This window comes from Peromyscus leucopus, chromosome 20 (assembly GCF_004664715.2).
Source record: "Peromyscus leucopus breed LL Stock chromosome 20, UCI_PerLeu_2.1, whole genome shotgun sequence".
NCBI classification, from domain to species: domain Eukaryota; kingdom Metazoa; phylum Chordata; class Mammalia; order Rodentia; family Cricetidae; genus Peromyscus; species Peromyscus leucopus.
Window position 1 is genome coordinate 14,793,570 of NC_051080.1, and position 15,612 is coordinate 14,809,181.

A 15,612-nucleotide genomic window follows, 5' to 3' on the forward strand; every position below is an offset into this window, starting at 1 on the left:
TTAAGTGTCTCAGTTACTTTTCTATTGCTGTGACAAAACACCATGATCAAGGGAACTTAGAGAAGGAAGTGTTTAATGAGAGTGAGTTTCAGAGGGTGAGTCCAGGTTCATCATGCTGGGGAGCATGGCAGCAGCAGGCGGAAGGCATGGAGCTGGGGCAGTAGCTGAGAGTTTGCATTTGACCACAAGCACAAGGCAGAAAGAACCAATGGAAATGGTGAGTGGTCTTTTGAAGCCTCAGAGGCCCATCCTCAGTGACACACCTCCTCCAAGACCACACCTCCTCCAAGACCACACCTCCTCCAAGACCACACCTCCTCCAAGACCACACCTCCTCCAAGGCCACACCTGCTAATCCTTTCTGACAGTTCCACCAACTGGGGACCAAGCATTCACACATGAACTAATGGGAGTCATGCTCATTCAAACCACCATACTAAGTATCTTTGTGTACTTTGTGGTCTGAAATATACAAAGAGAAACATCAACCATACTGGTGAAGGAAGACTGCCTTGATCTGCTGCCATGCTGTAGCCCAAGTCTTGATTGACTACAGGAGACCATTTCAGTGGAATTTATTGTTTGTGTGTTTTTTAATTTAATATTGATTTGAGATCTCAGCAACAAGTGTTCCCCCTTTAAGTAAAATGATACGTGTTCAACTAAGACTTCTGATCAGGGATTTTCAGGAATGCATTGTAGCAGGAATCTTAAAAGTTCTTATTAATAAAATCAAACCTGAGGCCAGTTGTTGGGGTCCATGCTGGTAGATCAGAGAGACAGAACAAGCCACAGCTATCTCACCTTGCCAATTCCTCAGCTGGTCTTGTCTCCTCAGACTGGAGGCCTCTGAGTCCTCATCCGGAATGGGTCTCAGCTGAGTTACTGCTCAAAAGCCTGAATGCTTAACCAGCCAAAATCATCTAGTTTCTGGTCCTCACGCCTTATATATCTTTCTGTTTTCTACCACCACTCCCTGGGATTAAAGGCTCGCTTTCTGGGATTAAAGGTATGTGTCACCATGCTTGGCTATTTCCAATGTGGCCTTGAACTCACAGAGATCCAGAGGGATTTCTATCTCTGGAATGCTAGGATTAAAGGTGTGAGTGCCACCATTTTCTAGCCTTTGTGTCTAGTGGCTGTCTGTTCTCTGACCCCAGATAAATTTATTAGAGTACACAATATTTTGGGGAACACAATACCACCACAATGCATTACTCAGATGAGGTAAGATTTCTAGAACAAAAATAAAAACTTGTTGCTGAGCATGGTGGAACATGCCTTTAATCCCAGCACTCAGGAGGCAGAAGCAGGTGGATCTGAGTTCAAGTCCAGCTTGATCTATATAATGAATTCCAGGCTATCCAGAGCTATAGAGTGAAACTCTTCCTAAAAAGAAAAAAAAATAGTTACTGTAAATGATTAATCAGCTGGGTGGGTGGGTAGGTGTGTATGTGTGTGTTGCACATGTGTGTGTTGCAATTTGGGGCTTTGAATCTAGGACCTCATGAGCTAGTTAAGTGCTCTACCACTGACCTCCATTTTATCCCAGTAACTATTTCTTTTTATGTAAATATCTTTGTTGAGATAGACTTCGTGTACTAAAAAATGTACCAATATTGATTTCACGTAGCTGTTTTGTATCAGGTTTCCTGGAAGCAGAGCCTGAGAGGCAGTTTTTAGATGGCCTGCTGGGGCTGTTTTCTCCGAGGGAGAGTGCCTTTATCCACTGGCACTGGTGTTGGGGTCGGGGGGCTCACAAGGTACCAACTACCACACAACAGCTGTCACTAGACTGCGTCTTGACAAGTTTTAGGGGTCCATTGTCATGCTTCATGATGTAGCTGGTTTTTGAAGGGACCAAATTAAATAGACTAAATAGGGACATAATGTCTGAGATGGAATTCACATGACTGACCATTCAGTGCATTTCATAGTCACAATGTGGTATAACTGCCAGTTCTGTGTGGTTCCATCACTCCAAAGTGAAATCCTTACCAATGATAAACCTGTGTTCTGTCTCTGTGGATTTGTTAACTCTGAATATTTCATATAAGTAAAACCATACACTATGTGACTTTTTGTATCTAACTTCTTCCACTTTCGGGATTCATCCAGAGCAGAGTGTAGTGGTGTGCCTTTTATCCCAGCACTTGGGAGGCAGAGGACTCACTACATAGTGAGTCCCAGGACTATAGAGAGAGACCCTGTCTCAGATTATATATATTATATATATATATATATATATATATATATATATATATATATATATATATAAAGAGAGAGAGAGAAAGAGATTCATCCATATGTCATGTACTTTTATGGCTGGATCATGTTCCAAAATACTCGACGATTTGTTTATTCATTCTCTGATAAATATTTGCAACTTTTATTATTGAGAATACCATGGAATCAGGTGTGGAGGCACACACCTTTAATCCTAGCACTCAAGAGTCAGACATAAGCAGATCACTGTGAATGATCAAGACCAGGCTGGTTGATATAGTGAGTTCCAGAATAGCCATGGCTATACAGTGAGCCCTTGTCTCAAAACTTAAAACAAACAAAAAAAATTGCAAATTTTATCACGAGTAGATCAGTATAATCTGAGGATTATAGTCAACTATTATTATCAAATATATATCACCCTGAAGTCCCATTCTCCACAGACCTTATATAATTTATTCATACCTTCCATGACTTGGCTTTAAACTTTAATGGTTTTATACTCTCTGTACTTTGAATGAGAATGGCCCCCACAGGCTCATGTATTTGAAAGCTTGGTAGTTGGTAGAACTATTTGGAAAGGGTTAGGTGTGGCCTCATTATAGGAAATGGGTCACCAGAAGTGGGTTTTGATATTTCAAAAGCCCAGTTACTCCTCTCTCTGTCTGTCTCCTGCTTGACAAAAAGGGACATAAGCTCTCAGTTACTGGCCTGCCATGCCTGCCTGCCTGCTGCCATGTTCCCTACTATGATGGTCCTGAACTCACTGTCTTAGTTACTATGGCTGTGATGAAACCATGACCAAAGGAACTTGGAGAGGAAAGGGTTTATTTGGCTTATGTTTCCACATCACTGTTCATCAGTGAAGGACAGGAAGTCAAGAAGGGCAGGAACCTGGAGGCAGGAGCTGATGCGGAAACCATGGAAGGGTGCTGCTTACTGGCTTGCTCCTTATGACTTGCTCAGCCTACTTCCTTATAGAACCCAGGGCCAGCCGGGAGGTGGTGGCTCACGCCTTTAATCTCAGCACTTGGGAGGCAGAGGCAGGTGGATCTTTGTAAGTTCGAGGCCAGCCTGGTCTACAGAGCGAGATCCAGGAAAGGCACAAAGCTACACAGAGAAACCCTGACTCAAAAAAAAAAAAAAAAAAAAAAAAAAAAAAGAACCCAGGGCACCAGCCTAGGGATGGCCCCACCCACAATGGTGGAGGCTCTCCCCCATCAATAACTATTTAAGAAAATGCCTACCTGCTGGATCTTATGGAGGCATTTTCTCAATTGAGGTTTCCCTCTTTTCACATAACTCTAGCTTGGGTCAAGTTGACATAAAACTAGCCAGTACACTCAGTCTCTGAAAGTGTAAACCCCCAATAAAGTCTTTCTTCTATAGGTTGACTTGGTCATGTTGTCTCTTCATTGCAATAAAACAGTAACTAAGTCTTCATCATTTATTTTTTATTCCTAGGACAAAAACCTTGTTTTATTACATAAAATCGATGCTTATTTAAAGTACCTCTTTTTTAAACACTTTATACAAAAAAAATATAAACTCATACTTACATCCTTCTCAATAATTCCCTCATACACATTTACTAATTCTTTCCCTAAATAAGAATCAAATCCAAATAACATACATGGCACATTATAGCAAATTAAGATTACCAATACATACTTTTAATCACCAAGCTTTTTTCCTGTTGCAAGTCTCAAGCAAACTTTTTCTCCCCTTGGACTTTTATGTCTTTTTTTTTTCTCCCTGTGGTTAGAAAAAGAAAAAGAAAAAATACATTTTAACAAGAGCCTTGGGCACATGATCAAAATGATCTGGATGTGAGGGCATACTCCTTGAAAACAAGGCAGAAAAGAAAGCACACTCAGAGCCCAAACTCTCCATGTTAGCCCTGGAACTGCAGTTTGAGACAACAAAAGGTATTTATCAGAGTCTTTTAATCCTCTACAAAAGTCATGTGCAATATTACTTCATGTTTTCTTTTCCATCCCTTCTTCATTTCCCTGCATTAGTGGTATTGATCTGCCTCTAGAATCTTCTGTCCTTTCAAACCTCAATCTTGTGTAACTTTTTACTGTGTTCGGCCAGCTGTTCGTTACTAAGTGTAGCTTTACCATGCCATGTCCCAGTCACTCTTTGGTATTTAAGCCCGAATACTCCTTCATCTGATCCTTTAGCCTTTCTAGAAACACGGTAAGCCCTTCTTTTCCTTACTGTATATTAAAGGTTTTATCTGTAGTCTAGGAGTACTGGTTTTCCAATCCCTCTTATGGCCAAGTTTCAAAGATCCCTCATGTGGCCTCGATGAACCTCATTGTTATTATTCCAGGTGTGTTGTTGATTGGGTTTTTCTTTTTTTAATTTCTTTTCATCACACCCTACCCAGCCACAGCACTCCTTTTTTATCGTTAATTTTTGTGGGGTTTTTTTTGAGGGGGGATGTTAGATTTATGTGTATGAGTATTTTGCCAGTATGTATGTCTGTGTACCATGTGGGCTTGGTACCTTCAGATTCAGAAAAGGATGCCAGAGCCCCTGCAACTGAAATTCACAGGTAGTTTTGAGACACCATGTGGGTGCTGAGGACCGAATCCAGGTCATCTGCAAGACCAAAAGTGCTTTTAGCTGCTGAGCCATTTCTCCAGCCTCCAAAAAGATTGTGACCTCCACTTAAACAGGAATCTTGTCTTTGTGTTTTGCCTACATGTATGTATGTGCAGACAGCATCTTACCATCCCCTCTGTTGACCAGAGAAGGCAATACTTAATACTGACGTTAGGGACTGGAGAGATGGCTCAGCAGTTAAGAGCACTGATTGCTCTTCCAGAGGACCCGGGTTCAATTCCCAGCACCCACATGGCAGCTCACAACTGTCTGTAACTCCAGTGCAGTCAAAACACCAATGCACATGAAATAAAATTAATTAATTAAAAAAATACTGACATTAACTCAGGTCAGGTACAAAGTTGGGGCCCAAGGTATTGATCCAATTGACCAGACATCCCATATGGATGGTCTATCAAAAGCCTTAGTTCCCTTTATGAATTTAAGACCTCTGAACTGGGAAGGGGGATGTTGACAATACTTTTCTTTTCCCACCTAAGAAAATATTGCTGAATGAGAACATCAGTTGAAAAAATTCCTTTGTTGAGAAGGAAAGACTAGGGTACCCTGACACTGTTTGAAGTTCATTCTTAATTTAGAGATGGAGGGATAAACAGCAGCTGGTACCAGAGCTGGCCATTCAGAACTGGAGCTCCCAGCACAGATGAAAAGAGAGGTGATCAAGAGGACCCCACTTTTAAGGAGCTCTTTCTATTCTGTTTACTTTATTGCTGTTGTTTCAGAGAAAAGAGGGCCCCAGGTTCCTTTCTCCAGCAAAGATCATAAGCATCTCCTCCACACTCTTGGTCTTTTATCATTAACATAGTCTATAAGTTCGCCTATCTCGTGTGCTAGGTAATTTTTGTCAACTTGACACAAACCTACCTATATCTGAGAAGAGGCAATCTTAAGAAAATGCCTGCATAAGATTGCTCTATAGGCAAGCCTATATGGTATTGTCTTAATGACTGATGTGGAAGGACCTCTGATCTCTGTGAGTGATGCCATCCCCGGACTGGTGGTCCTGGGTAGCGTAAGAAAGCAGACCAAGTAAGCCATGAGGAGCAACACTCCTTCCAGGACTCTGCTTCAGTTCCCACTTCCAGCTTCCTGCCCTGCTTGAGTTCCTGCTCTGCCCTCCCTCATGATGAAGGAACCTGAGAGCTGTAAGCTGAAATAAACCCTTTCCTCCCCAAGTTGCTTTTGGTCATGGTGTTTTATTACAGCCATCGAAACCCTAAGACACCTAGTCTTAACCTGTTATCTCTTTTCCCCTTTTGTTCTAATCCTGGAGGACGTGCTTTAGATGACATTTTATTCTTATTGGTCTTATTGGTCTCATCTTTTATCCTTCTGCTTACCCAGAAAGGGAGCCTGGTTTCCCATCCTTATCTTGTACTGGGATGCCTTGATCAGAGGCTCAACTGCCTCTCTTTTCCCATAGTGAAGACCTTGGAAAACATCCGAGGTCATGTTTAACTTCTGAAGTTTTTGTGGACACCCCCATATCACCTGAGCTCTATGCAAACTGCTTTTTTTCCTCACAGGAAACTGAAGCTGCAGATCGGGAGTCCACACTTGCATCCCACTGGGTTCAACATTTCACTCACACCCACACAACCTCCAGGGTGTTCCAGCCACCAAAGCAAGATTAACACGTCCAAATTTTGTTGTTCTACATCTCTTGGTTCAGAAGCTGTCTTCTCAGAACCTCAAAATTCACCCTAATGGACTAAACGGGGAACACCAGACAACCATTTCTCCCTTTCCCAAGTCCTCCCTGGAGTTAAACACACACACACACACACACACACACACACACACACACACACCCCACAGGTTTCCTGTCCTTCCCCTGGACCTTTGGTTTTCCACTTTGAAGAGCCTGTGACTGACATCTCAGCCACATTCTCACTCTCTAAAAAAATAAATAAATAAATAAATAAATAAATAAATAAATAAATAAATAAATAAAAATTTAAAAAAATGCCCCAACCACATGACAGTACTCTATAGTCCAATTTTCTTACCTTGGTTTGGGCGTGGATGTTACCGGGTTGCCGTCATGCTCCTTTGAGGCCCAATTTGGGTTTCCATAGTTCAGGAGCTCGAGGGTGTCTCCATATCCAGAGTCCACTGCAACAAGGCAGCAGGGGGCACCTCGCAGATGGCAATCAGTTCCCAGGACCTTTGGTCACAGAGAAAGAGCCTCCCACATTGGGTGCCAGGCTTTTTAGGTCTGGGGGTCCCAAGAAGGTGATCATACAATCCAAAGTGTGTCAGTGGGGCAAGACGTTTCACTTCTGCATACGGGGACACAGCCGTGCCAGAGCAAGCGGGCAAGCACACCCAGCAGAGGTCCAGCTGGGCTCTCATTCCTAACACAAAGGGGTCAGAGCATGGCCTCACACTCCTACTAATTCCAAACAACAGAGCGGAAAAGCAAAGAACAACCTGGAGCGCATGGTGATTTCAAGGGGTGTTGCCTCTCTCTGCCCGGCCATCTTTAATAACAAAAGAAGTTCCTCCAAACACCAGATTTGATTCTTGACCAGAGTAAACCGCAGAACAGAGCTCATCAGGATGTCCTTCCCAGGACTTTGGAAACAAATGCGATCTGGATGAAGGCTGGCCCCAGCCTCAGGCAGTATGGGGCAAGTCTGACACCTGGACTGAGCATCCAGCAGCCGCTCTGAGGAAACTTCAGACCCTGTCCATACCTTGCTGGGCTCTCTCATCCTCAAGAAGGCTTCTGGGGCTGGAGAGATGGCTCAGAGGTTAAGAGCACTGACTGCTCTTCCAGAGGTCCTGAGTTCAATTCCCAGCAACCACATGGTGGCTCACAACCATCTGTAACGAGATCTGATGCCCTCTTCTGGCCTGCAGTCATACATGCTGTATACATAATAAATAAATAAATCTTTAAAAAACAAAACAAAACAAACAAAAAAAAAAAGCCGGGCGTTGGTGGCGCACGCCTTTGATCCCAGCACTCGGGAGGCAGAGCCAGGCGGATCTCTGTGAGTTCGAGGCCAGCCTGGGCTACCAAGTGAGCTCCAGGAAAGGCGCAAAGCTACATAGAGAAACCCTGTCTCGAAAAACCAAAAAAAAAAAAAAAAAAAAAAAAAAAAAAAAGGCTTCTGGCCCTTTCCTGTTGGTTCTGCATATCTTTGTATCATTAAAAAAGTTCAAATGAGGCTATTATGTTGAACTAAATGATGTTGTAAAATAAATTTACTTAAAAAAAAAAAAGCTTCAAATGATAAGCATCACTGAAGACAGCACCTGGAATTGCCTTGCGTCTTCTCTCTCGTAAACCTAAGATTTCCTCACTCTAGCATCCTTGACTATATATATGATTGTCCTTGAAAGAATGGTTTAATAAAGTAAGGAAAAACTTAAAAAAAAAAAAAAGGTTCAAACTGGTTTCTGTTCCTTACCATGAATGTTCTTAAATATCTAATGATGGTAAGAAAGTCATTCCAAACTCAGGTGCATCCGTAAGACACACCTTCCCCCACTGTTATCCCTGGAAAGCTTTAGCAAATAAGTTTGTATGTGCTTGAATCCAGGAACTAATAGATTTAGCTACAGGCCAGTAATAACCCTGAACAGGTGACATTCGAACAGTCACAAGCAAGACTATTTTGTGGCAGATACTTGTTTGGGCAGCCTGGTCATCCCTTGTGCTCTGAGGAGCCTTGGCCTTCCACACAGAAGCATCTCTGTGGGCCAGTCTCGTGGTAGCATTAAGAGAACATGGCTTCCTAGTGGGAGCATGTCCCTTCTTGTCTGGTCAGTTCAGCTGGTAGAGGTTTTTCATCCCACCCTCCCATTCCATAAAGAGGCCTATAACACCTGCCAGTATCAATAAGTATGGAATAAGGTCCATGCTTTGACCTTTGGCCCTGGTTTGCCTTATTCAAGTGTTCAAATTCAACGTCAAAAAAACCAATATGAATGTATGAGCAATTCCATTTTATTGGAGGGTGAAAGGAGGGAGGGGATAAATTTGATGGAGGGGAATTTGGGTTGAGTTGGGGAAGGCAAGAAGTCCAGAAGGCTTATATATTTATATACAAATATATGCTTTATTTCATCTCTCTTTTCTCAGGAATGGAGGCGCCCATGGGGTTTGTTGGAAAAAGGATCAAAAGTGGTGACTCGGTGGTAGTTCATTGATCCACTGTAACGTGAGGAGTCATGCATAGGATAAGTCCTAAACTTCAGGATATCTATGAGTTGCTGGACACGCTGGGCAAAAGAAAGTGTTGTGTAGTATTTCGTGTCATGTGTACCATAAGTAAAGGACACAGGGTGGGCTGGGGTTGGGGGTGGAGGTAGGGGTTTGAGCGATGAGTGGCCTTGGCCTAAAGACGGTCGATGTGGCAGAGGCCGAGGTGGTCGTGGCCGAGGTGGCATATGCTCGTAATACCAAGGCGGGTGAAAAGGAGAGGAGTGGAAAGTGACCGGTGGGTGAGTAGTAGGCTGGTGAGGGGTGGCCGGCTGAATCAAGTGCAGGGCGGTAGGGCCGATCTTGGAAGCAATCCAATCCAGGTAGTCCCAGGTGGCTGTGTAGACTCCAGGACGCTTAGCACGGGCACAGCCTACCCCCCAGCTCGTGATCCCCACGACCACAAAGGGGCTGTTGACGTTGTCTCTGCACATGAGAGGCCCACCACTGTCCCCCTGTCCAGAAGGACAGAGGGGTCACTTTCAGCCTGAGCCACTCTCCCTTCCCAGAAGGGTCATGGGGCTGTGGGAGAACAATGTCTGTGGCCACATAATTTCCTGCTGCCTTAGATGCAACTGGTAAAGTTAGGACTACCAATATCCATTGGAATGTGAAGGGCAAGGCCTGAGATGCCTTTCAATAAGATGAGCTCACATGTACATGCATGTGGCTTTCTGCATTCGTGAACCCTGTGGCCTTGGGTACTTTGTGTTCTGGGGAAGAGGAAAACATTATCTTCCAGGACCGGGTTCGGGCAATGCATTCTGAGTGCTAATGCTGGGATCAGATGCTAAAGTGTGGTCATTGCTTCTCAGTAGAGACAGATGGTAGATATCATCCCCATCTTAGCTGTGATGGTCAATGTTAAGAAGAAGGTATCGGGGAGGAGTCACTCAAGTGAGCCCTTGGGTGAGGGGAGGAGAGGATGGAGATCAGGAACCTAAAATGAGGTTTTCTCGGGGGTGTGGGGTGGGGTTGGGGGGGTGGGGGTGGGGGCTAGGATCCCTAGAGGAACCCAGGGGTCTGGGCACCAGAAGAAAGTTACCTGACAGGTGTCAATCTTGCCTTCAGGATACCCTGCACACACATTAGTTGTTGTGACACGCCCATTGTACCACTGGGTTGAGTTACACAGGTCGAGGTCAATGAGATCCACACGTGCCTCCATCAGGACAGGTGATGGCCTGGGGGCTGCAGCCAGGCCACACAGTGGTCAGTGCTCACCGGGGAGAGGAAGGAAGGAAGCCCCGCTTCCTCCCGCCCAGAACTTCCATTCGTCCTACGGAATGCTGTGACTAAACAAAGATTCCTCAGGCTCACCTCACACTCGAGGGGAGGAAATGCACAGTGAAAGGGCAAATGGGGGCGGAAGAAAAAGGATTTTGCCTGGAGGAAGAAAGGAAGGATAGACGATGTCTATATTAATGCGAGATGAGGAGCAGTGGAGGTTAGTTGTAGCTCTAACAAGCACACCTCGTATATGCCAAGCACTCAGTCTTACTGTTCCCCCTGTGGATGAGGGACTGGAGCACCACCCACCTACGTCAAGAGTTTGGCCAGGATTGCCCCTCTCCACGCCATGACTGAGACACACCTTGCTTTCTCCACTGTGTGTCTAGAAGTCACCCCTCCCTGTTTTTAATCCTCCATTAGGACTCCTCCACCCAGCTTCAGACGGGATCCTCCCTTGTGTCTCAGATCTGCCTTGAGGAGATTTTTAGAAGAGGAGAGCTGAGTCAGGGCCTCATTCACTACCACAGACTCTATCATGGGGTTTAGGAAAGACACAGTCACACTTCAGCTCATGCAACCAACATGCAACTGACTTAGACACATCCTCAGAACCAGCACAGCTGTGCCCCCTCATCACATGCAGCCAAGCAGCACCTCTGATAGCCCCCTCCCATGGCAGTGTGGGTTTGGATGTTATGTGCAGCACAGATGTGGTACACCCTGACGCAAGGCACACACAAAACACAACCATGCAAGTGCCGGTGGTAAGACAGGAAATGCATGCAGTCTGTACATGCATGCAGTCTGTACATGCATGGAGTCCGTACATGAAGGGCTAAACATTCGGCAGGCAGGCTGTAGGGATCTGCTTAATACATGTTTCCTGAGCTTTGGATATTTAAAGGATTTTTTTTTTTTGGTGGGGAGCAGGGGATGTTTTATTTTGTTTTCTATTTTCAATAGAACTTCCGCTTGTCCTCATATCCAAGCATCAGTGAGAGGTTTGTACAAGCACTGTTTCCTGGGGTGGGAATGACCCACCTCGCTAGTCATTAAGATAACTTTTTAGGTCTATAGCTGAGGTCATAGTCTTAAAAGTCATGGACCTCACTGTGAAAAGCCAGGTGTTCTGAAACAGAATGTTCTCAATACCAGACAATTTAAATATGAGGGTCATCAAAGCTCAGAAACCCAGGGAAAGGAACAATATCTAGGTACCTCTCCCAGACCCAAATCAGAGGCAGAACCAAGCATACATAAACAAGCTATGGGAGTTTGGGGCCTGGGGACTTTTAAAGACTGGGGCCTTTATAGGAGCTATGTGTTTGCAAGACAAAAATGAGAGATACCCTCACTAATGTAAGAGGATTCTAAGAACCAGAGACCAGCTACCTAAGGACCACAAGAACACAAACTGTGTATACAATCAGAGGGAAGACAAGACAGAGCTGAATAATGTGTGTCCTCATGCTTAGGACACCACAGGCACCAGCAGATGGGATGAGGTACCCATCCCCAGATCAAATAGCTACAGTCACATGCCAGCAAAGGCCAGTAAAAATTAAAGTAGCTAGGGTGGGACCCCCTTCCCTGAAGAACAGGACAGGTAGCAAACCTCTAAAGCAGTGGTTCTCACCCTTCCTAATGCTGCGACCCTTTAATACAGTTCCTCCTGTTGTGGTGACCTCAACCATACAATTACTTTGTTGCTACTTCATAACTGTAATTTTGCTACTGTTATAAATGTAACAGTAATGTAAATACTTTCAGAATGTAATATTTTCAGAGATAGAGGTTTATTGGTGGGGTCGCAATCCAAGGGTTGAGAAGTGCTGCTTTAAAGAATTAGATCACCTCTAGGGAAAGAGTAAGAGTGAGGGGAGCAGGAATTCCAAATTAAAAAGGCTGAGTTGTACACCCCAAATGACTAAATTGCCTCGAATTAGACAGCCTAGACTTTCCAACATCAAAGAAGACACTGATGACTTGACTCGGCTAGTTTCAGTCACATTTCCACATCCCTAATGTGACAATAAAAAGCTGTACAACCACCTATGAGAAGATGAAAGGACTGTCCATGAGCAGGGAACAAGTTCTATTTAGTCTTGTCCCACTGACAGTGCCCTGCTGCCTCCTGATGGGACTTAAGGATACGACATGTTACTTCTGGTACCAGCAGTGGCCCTTGACTTTAAGGGTATGGGGAGGTTGTCTGGGAGTCAGGCTATGACTCTGGAGTCATTAATGACTCTAGAACATTTCCTGTACCCCTGTCAGCTTGTCCACTATAGAAGACATCTCTCTACTCACTCTGTGCCATGTGGGCCAGGTAACATTGCTGCATGAAAAGATCTGAGCCAGGGAAAACGCAGACACTTTGAATAAGGACAGAGGGCTAAAAAGGCACTTATATTCATCTTGAATGGCAAAAAAAAATAATCTGCTAGACAATCCCAAGGGCCTTGAACTAATGACCCAAAGAAAATTATACCCACCACCTACATCCTTCCCAGTCTACACAGAGAACAGCAAGTAACTTGGAAGGATATGGTAAGTCTTGGTGCTATGACTCTCCAGGGAAGAAAAAATGCCCAGGTACCTGCTGCTGCTGCTGGTGGTGAATTAAGACATCCCTGAGACCACAGAAGTTAGAGATGCTCAACTCCGGAGGCCAGTCCTTCCATGCAATCGTGAGGAAAACACCATGGCAAACAAAGCCACCTCCAGAGGTCTTTTGCAAATACTGCTTCAGTTTAAGTTTCCAATGCCCAAAGTCTAGCCGTTGGGCCTCCAGCTGATAGACTCACACAGCTTTGTTACATTCTAAAGTATGTCAAGGTTCTGCTCGTACCCGCCACGCAGCCTTCCCATAGGTAGGCTATTGCCAGTCACGCCCTCAGACAATCCGGACTCAGCTTCTCTCACACTGAATTCTCTGGTTATGAAAGGGCCTATGGCAAGGCTCTACTCATGATTCCATGAGAACTGAAACAGCTCAGCCACGCATCAGCACATGACCCCTGCCATGGAAAGACCACAAGGAGAGTGGGCACCAATACCCACCAAGGGGCTCCCACCTATACTCACCCTTGTCTTTTATGTATCCCCACCCAGTCACGTAGCAGGTCTGGGGAATTTTGGGAGGACCAGCCTTAAAATGAGGTAGGCAGCCAGGCCCGACGTAGCCCCCACAGGAAACTGGAGGAGTGATCTTCAAGAGAGCAATGTCGTTCCCCTCTGTCACAATGTTGTATTTTTCATGGATGACAATTTTCTGCACGTATCTCTCCTGCAGAGGCTCTTTCACTGGCTTGTTTCTTCCATATTCAATTTCCTGTGCTCCAAAAACCAGTCTCCAGTCATAGACCTTTCTGTGGGCACAAAGGTAAGCCAGTCGTTCTCATTTACAGGCTGGCTAGACAAAAAGCCCGTGGTGAGAATGCCCCTCAGAGCCCTGTCAGAATCTGGTTACCATGTGGCCCCAGAGCTCCACAGAGATCCTGGGCATAGCCCCTGGGGAATGTCCCTTTCCATTAAGAGTACTCTGCAGACCTCCCTCTTTGGTGTCCCCCACGTACTTTTTGTTATCGAAGCAGTGAGCAGCTGTAAGCACCCAGTGGGAGTTGAGTAGGGTGCCTCCACAGGCGTGGTACCTGCGGCTGTTATGGGGCATGAAGATCTGTAGGCTGACCATCCAGGGCCAGGCCCCACGCTGCGCATTCTGCCCGCCGACAATCCGGATACCTGCTTGTGGGTTCTGCCTGAATCGTAACCCACAGGGGCCACTGAGGAGAGACCAGGACACTGCTCAAACCAAGAAGAGGCATCCAGTCTTTGAACCTCACCTGGGGGGAGGCAGGGACACAGGATTGGGAAAGATGGGGAGGAACTTCTGAGAAAGAGGGCAATCAAGGGAGGGTATGCAGGAGGCCACAGTCTCCAGGAAGTATCTATACAGGCCCTAAAGGTAGTGAGGGATCCCAGGACACAGTGGGAGTTCAAAGTGCCTTGGAGGCAGAGGGGTGTAACTGTTTTCCAGGACCAACCTTGGATGGGAGACTCAAGCAAGTGTCACGTGATTAAGGAGGTCTTAGGACCATAGCACCAGGTCTGGAGAAAGCAGCTGCAAGCCGACACAGTGGCTCACAAGCATTGGGGTCACTCTAGACACAGGGGGACTCCTGAGTGGGAAGCTCTGGGAACTGCGTCCCCAGGGAAAGGCTACCGATAGTTTTTGAGCTATTTGCATTGTGGTCCACTAGGAGTAAGAGTCCTCAGGTAGACCGCGGTGCAGCGGCATATGATGCCTTTGGAGTCATGCACAGGTGATTTACCTCAGTTGTCCATAGAAGAGCGGCTCCTAAAGTTTAGGACCCAATGCTTGAGAGGCAATGAAGCCAGTTACTGGCGGAGCAGTGGGAAGAGAGAGAGAGAGGAGGGATCTCTTTCTCTGGGAAACCATGGGCAGCTGGAAACTTAATGATTCTGGGATTGTGGTTCTGGAAGCAGGAAGGGTCTGAATTGGGGGTGCCGGTCACAGGAACTGAGACTATCCAGAGCCTGCTATGGCTCAGCTCACTACTGATCCTAGCACTGGACAAAGGGAGTCTAGGTGGGACCTATTATTCCTAAGATGCCCTAACGCCCACCCAGGTTCCCCCAACACTTACTCACACGTGTAGTTATTTCTGGCAAACGCGGACATTGCCAAGACCAGCACAACGACAGTTGGCAGCATCTCTACCATACTCCTGCCCTAACCTGGCCTGCAAGCTGTGACCTCACAAAGCTCCACAGCCTTCTGGCCAATCAGCAAGATGATCTCCCACCCCCGCCTCAGCAGTTAGACCAGGCAGGCCTCCTTGATTAACTGATGCGTGCTGAGGTGACATCCCAACTTCCTGCGCAAACTCCCCTGACCTTGGGGTGGTGAGGGACTCTTGTACATCCCACCTGCTCTGTCCTAAGACCTTCATTCATCCCACGTCTCCTGAAGTCTGACTTTACGAATGTTCAGGATGGGCTCTTTGGGGGCTGAAACCACTACACTACAGAGTCATGGACTGAAAGAGCAGCTTGGCCCTCCTGTAATGAGGTAGTACAGTGTGTTCACAGCTAAAAAGAAGTCAGGTTCCACTGACTGATAGATCCTTGGTACGTGGTGGGGATGGGAGAAGTATATGTCATCAGAATACTTTCAAATAGCCATTTTGAATTTTCTTGACTTATGACTTCAAAGCCCACCTTCCTGTCCATTGCTGAGCATCACAACGTTTCCCGAAGGTCTCCAGCTCTCTTCTTTTGAA

The 15,612-nt window shown here is 45.7% G+C and overlaps 1 protein-coding gene across 4 annotated transcripts; it reads right to left on the reverse strand.

The window, feature by feature from the left end:
- Positions 1 to 8,906: 8,906 nt before the first annotated feature.
- Positions 8,907 to 15,150, reverse strand: Acr (acrosin). 4 transcript variants are annotated; one of them, XM_037197438.1, is made up of 5 exons: positions 14,977 to 15,150; positions 13,960 to 14,091; positions 13,394 to 13,677; positions 10,119 to 10,264; positions 8,907 to 9,528 (listed from the first exon to the last, which is right to left on the reverse strand). In XM_037197438.1, exons 1-5 carry the CDS (start codon positions 15,051 to 15,053, stop codon positions 8,950 to 8,952), a joined length of 1,218 nt encoding a protein of 405 aa, XP_037053333.1. In that variant the 5' UTR covers positions 15,054 to 15,150; the 3' UTR covers positions 8,907 to 8,949. The 4 variants fall into 4 exon arrangements, with proteins under 4 accessions (XP_037053333.1, XP_028725055.1, XP_037053334.1 ...); XM_028869222.2 differs by having other exon boundaries at positions 13,885 to 14,091; XM_037197439.1 differs by having other exon boundaries at positions 13,885 to 14,151; positions 14,977 to 15,058.
- Positions 15,151 to 15,612: the final 462 nt, after the last annotated feature.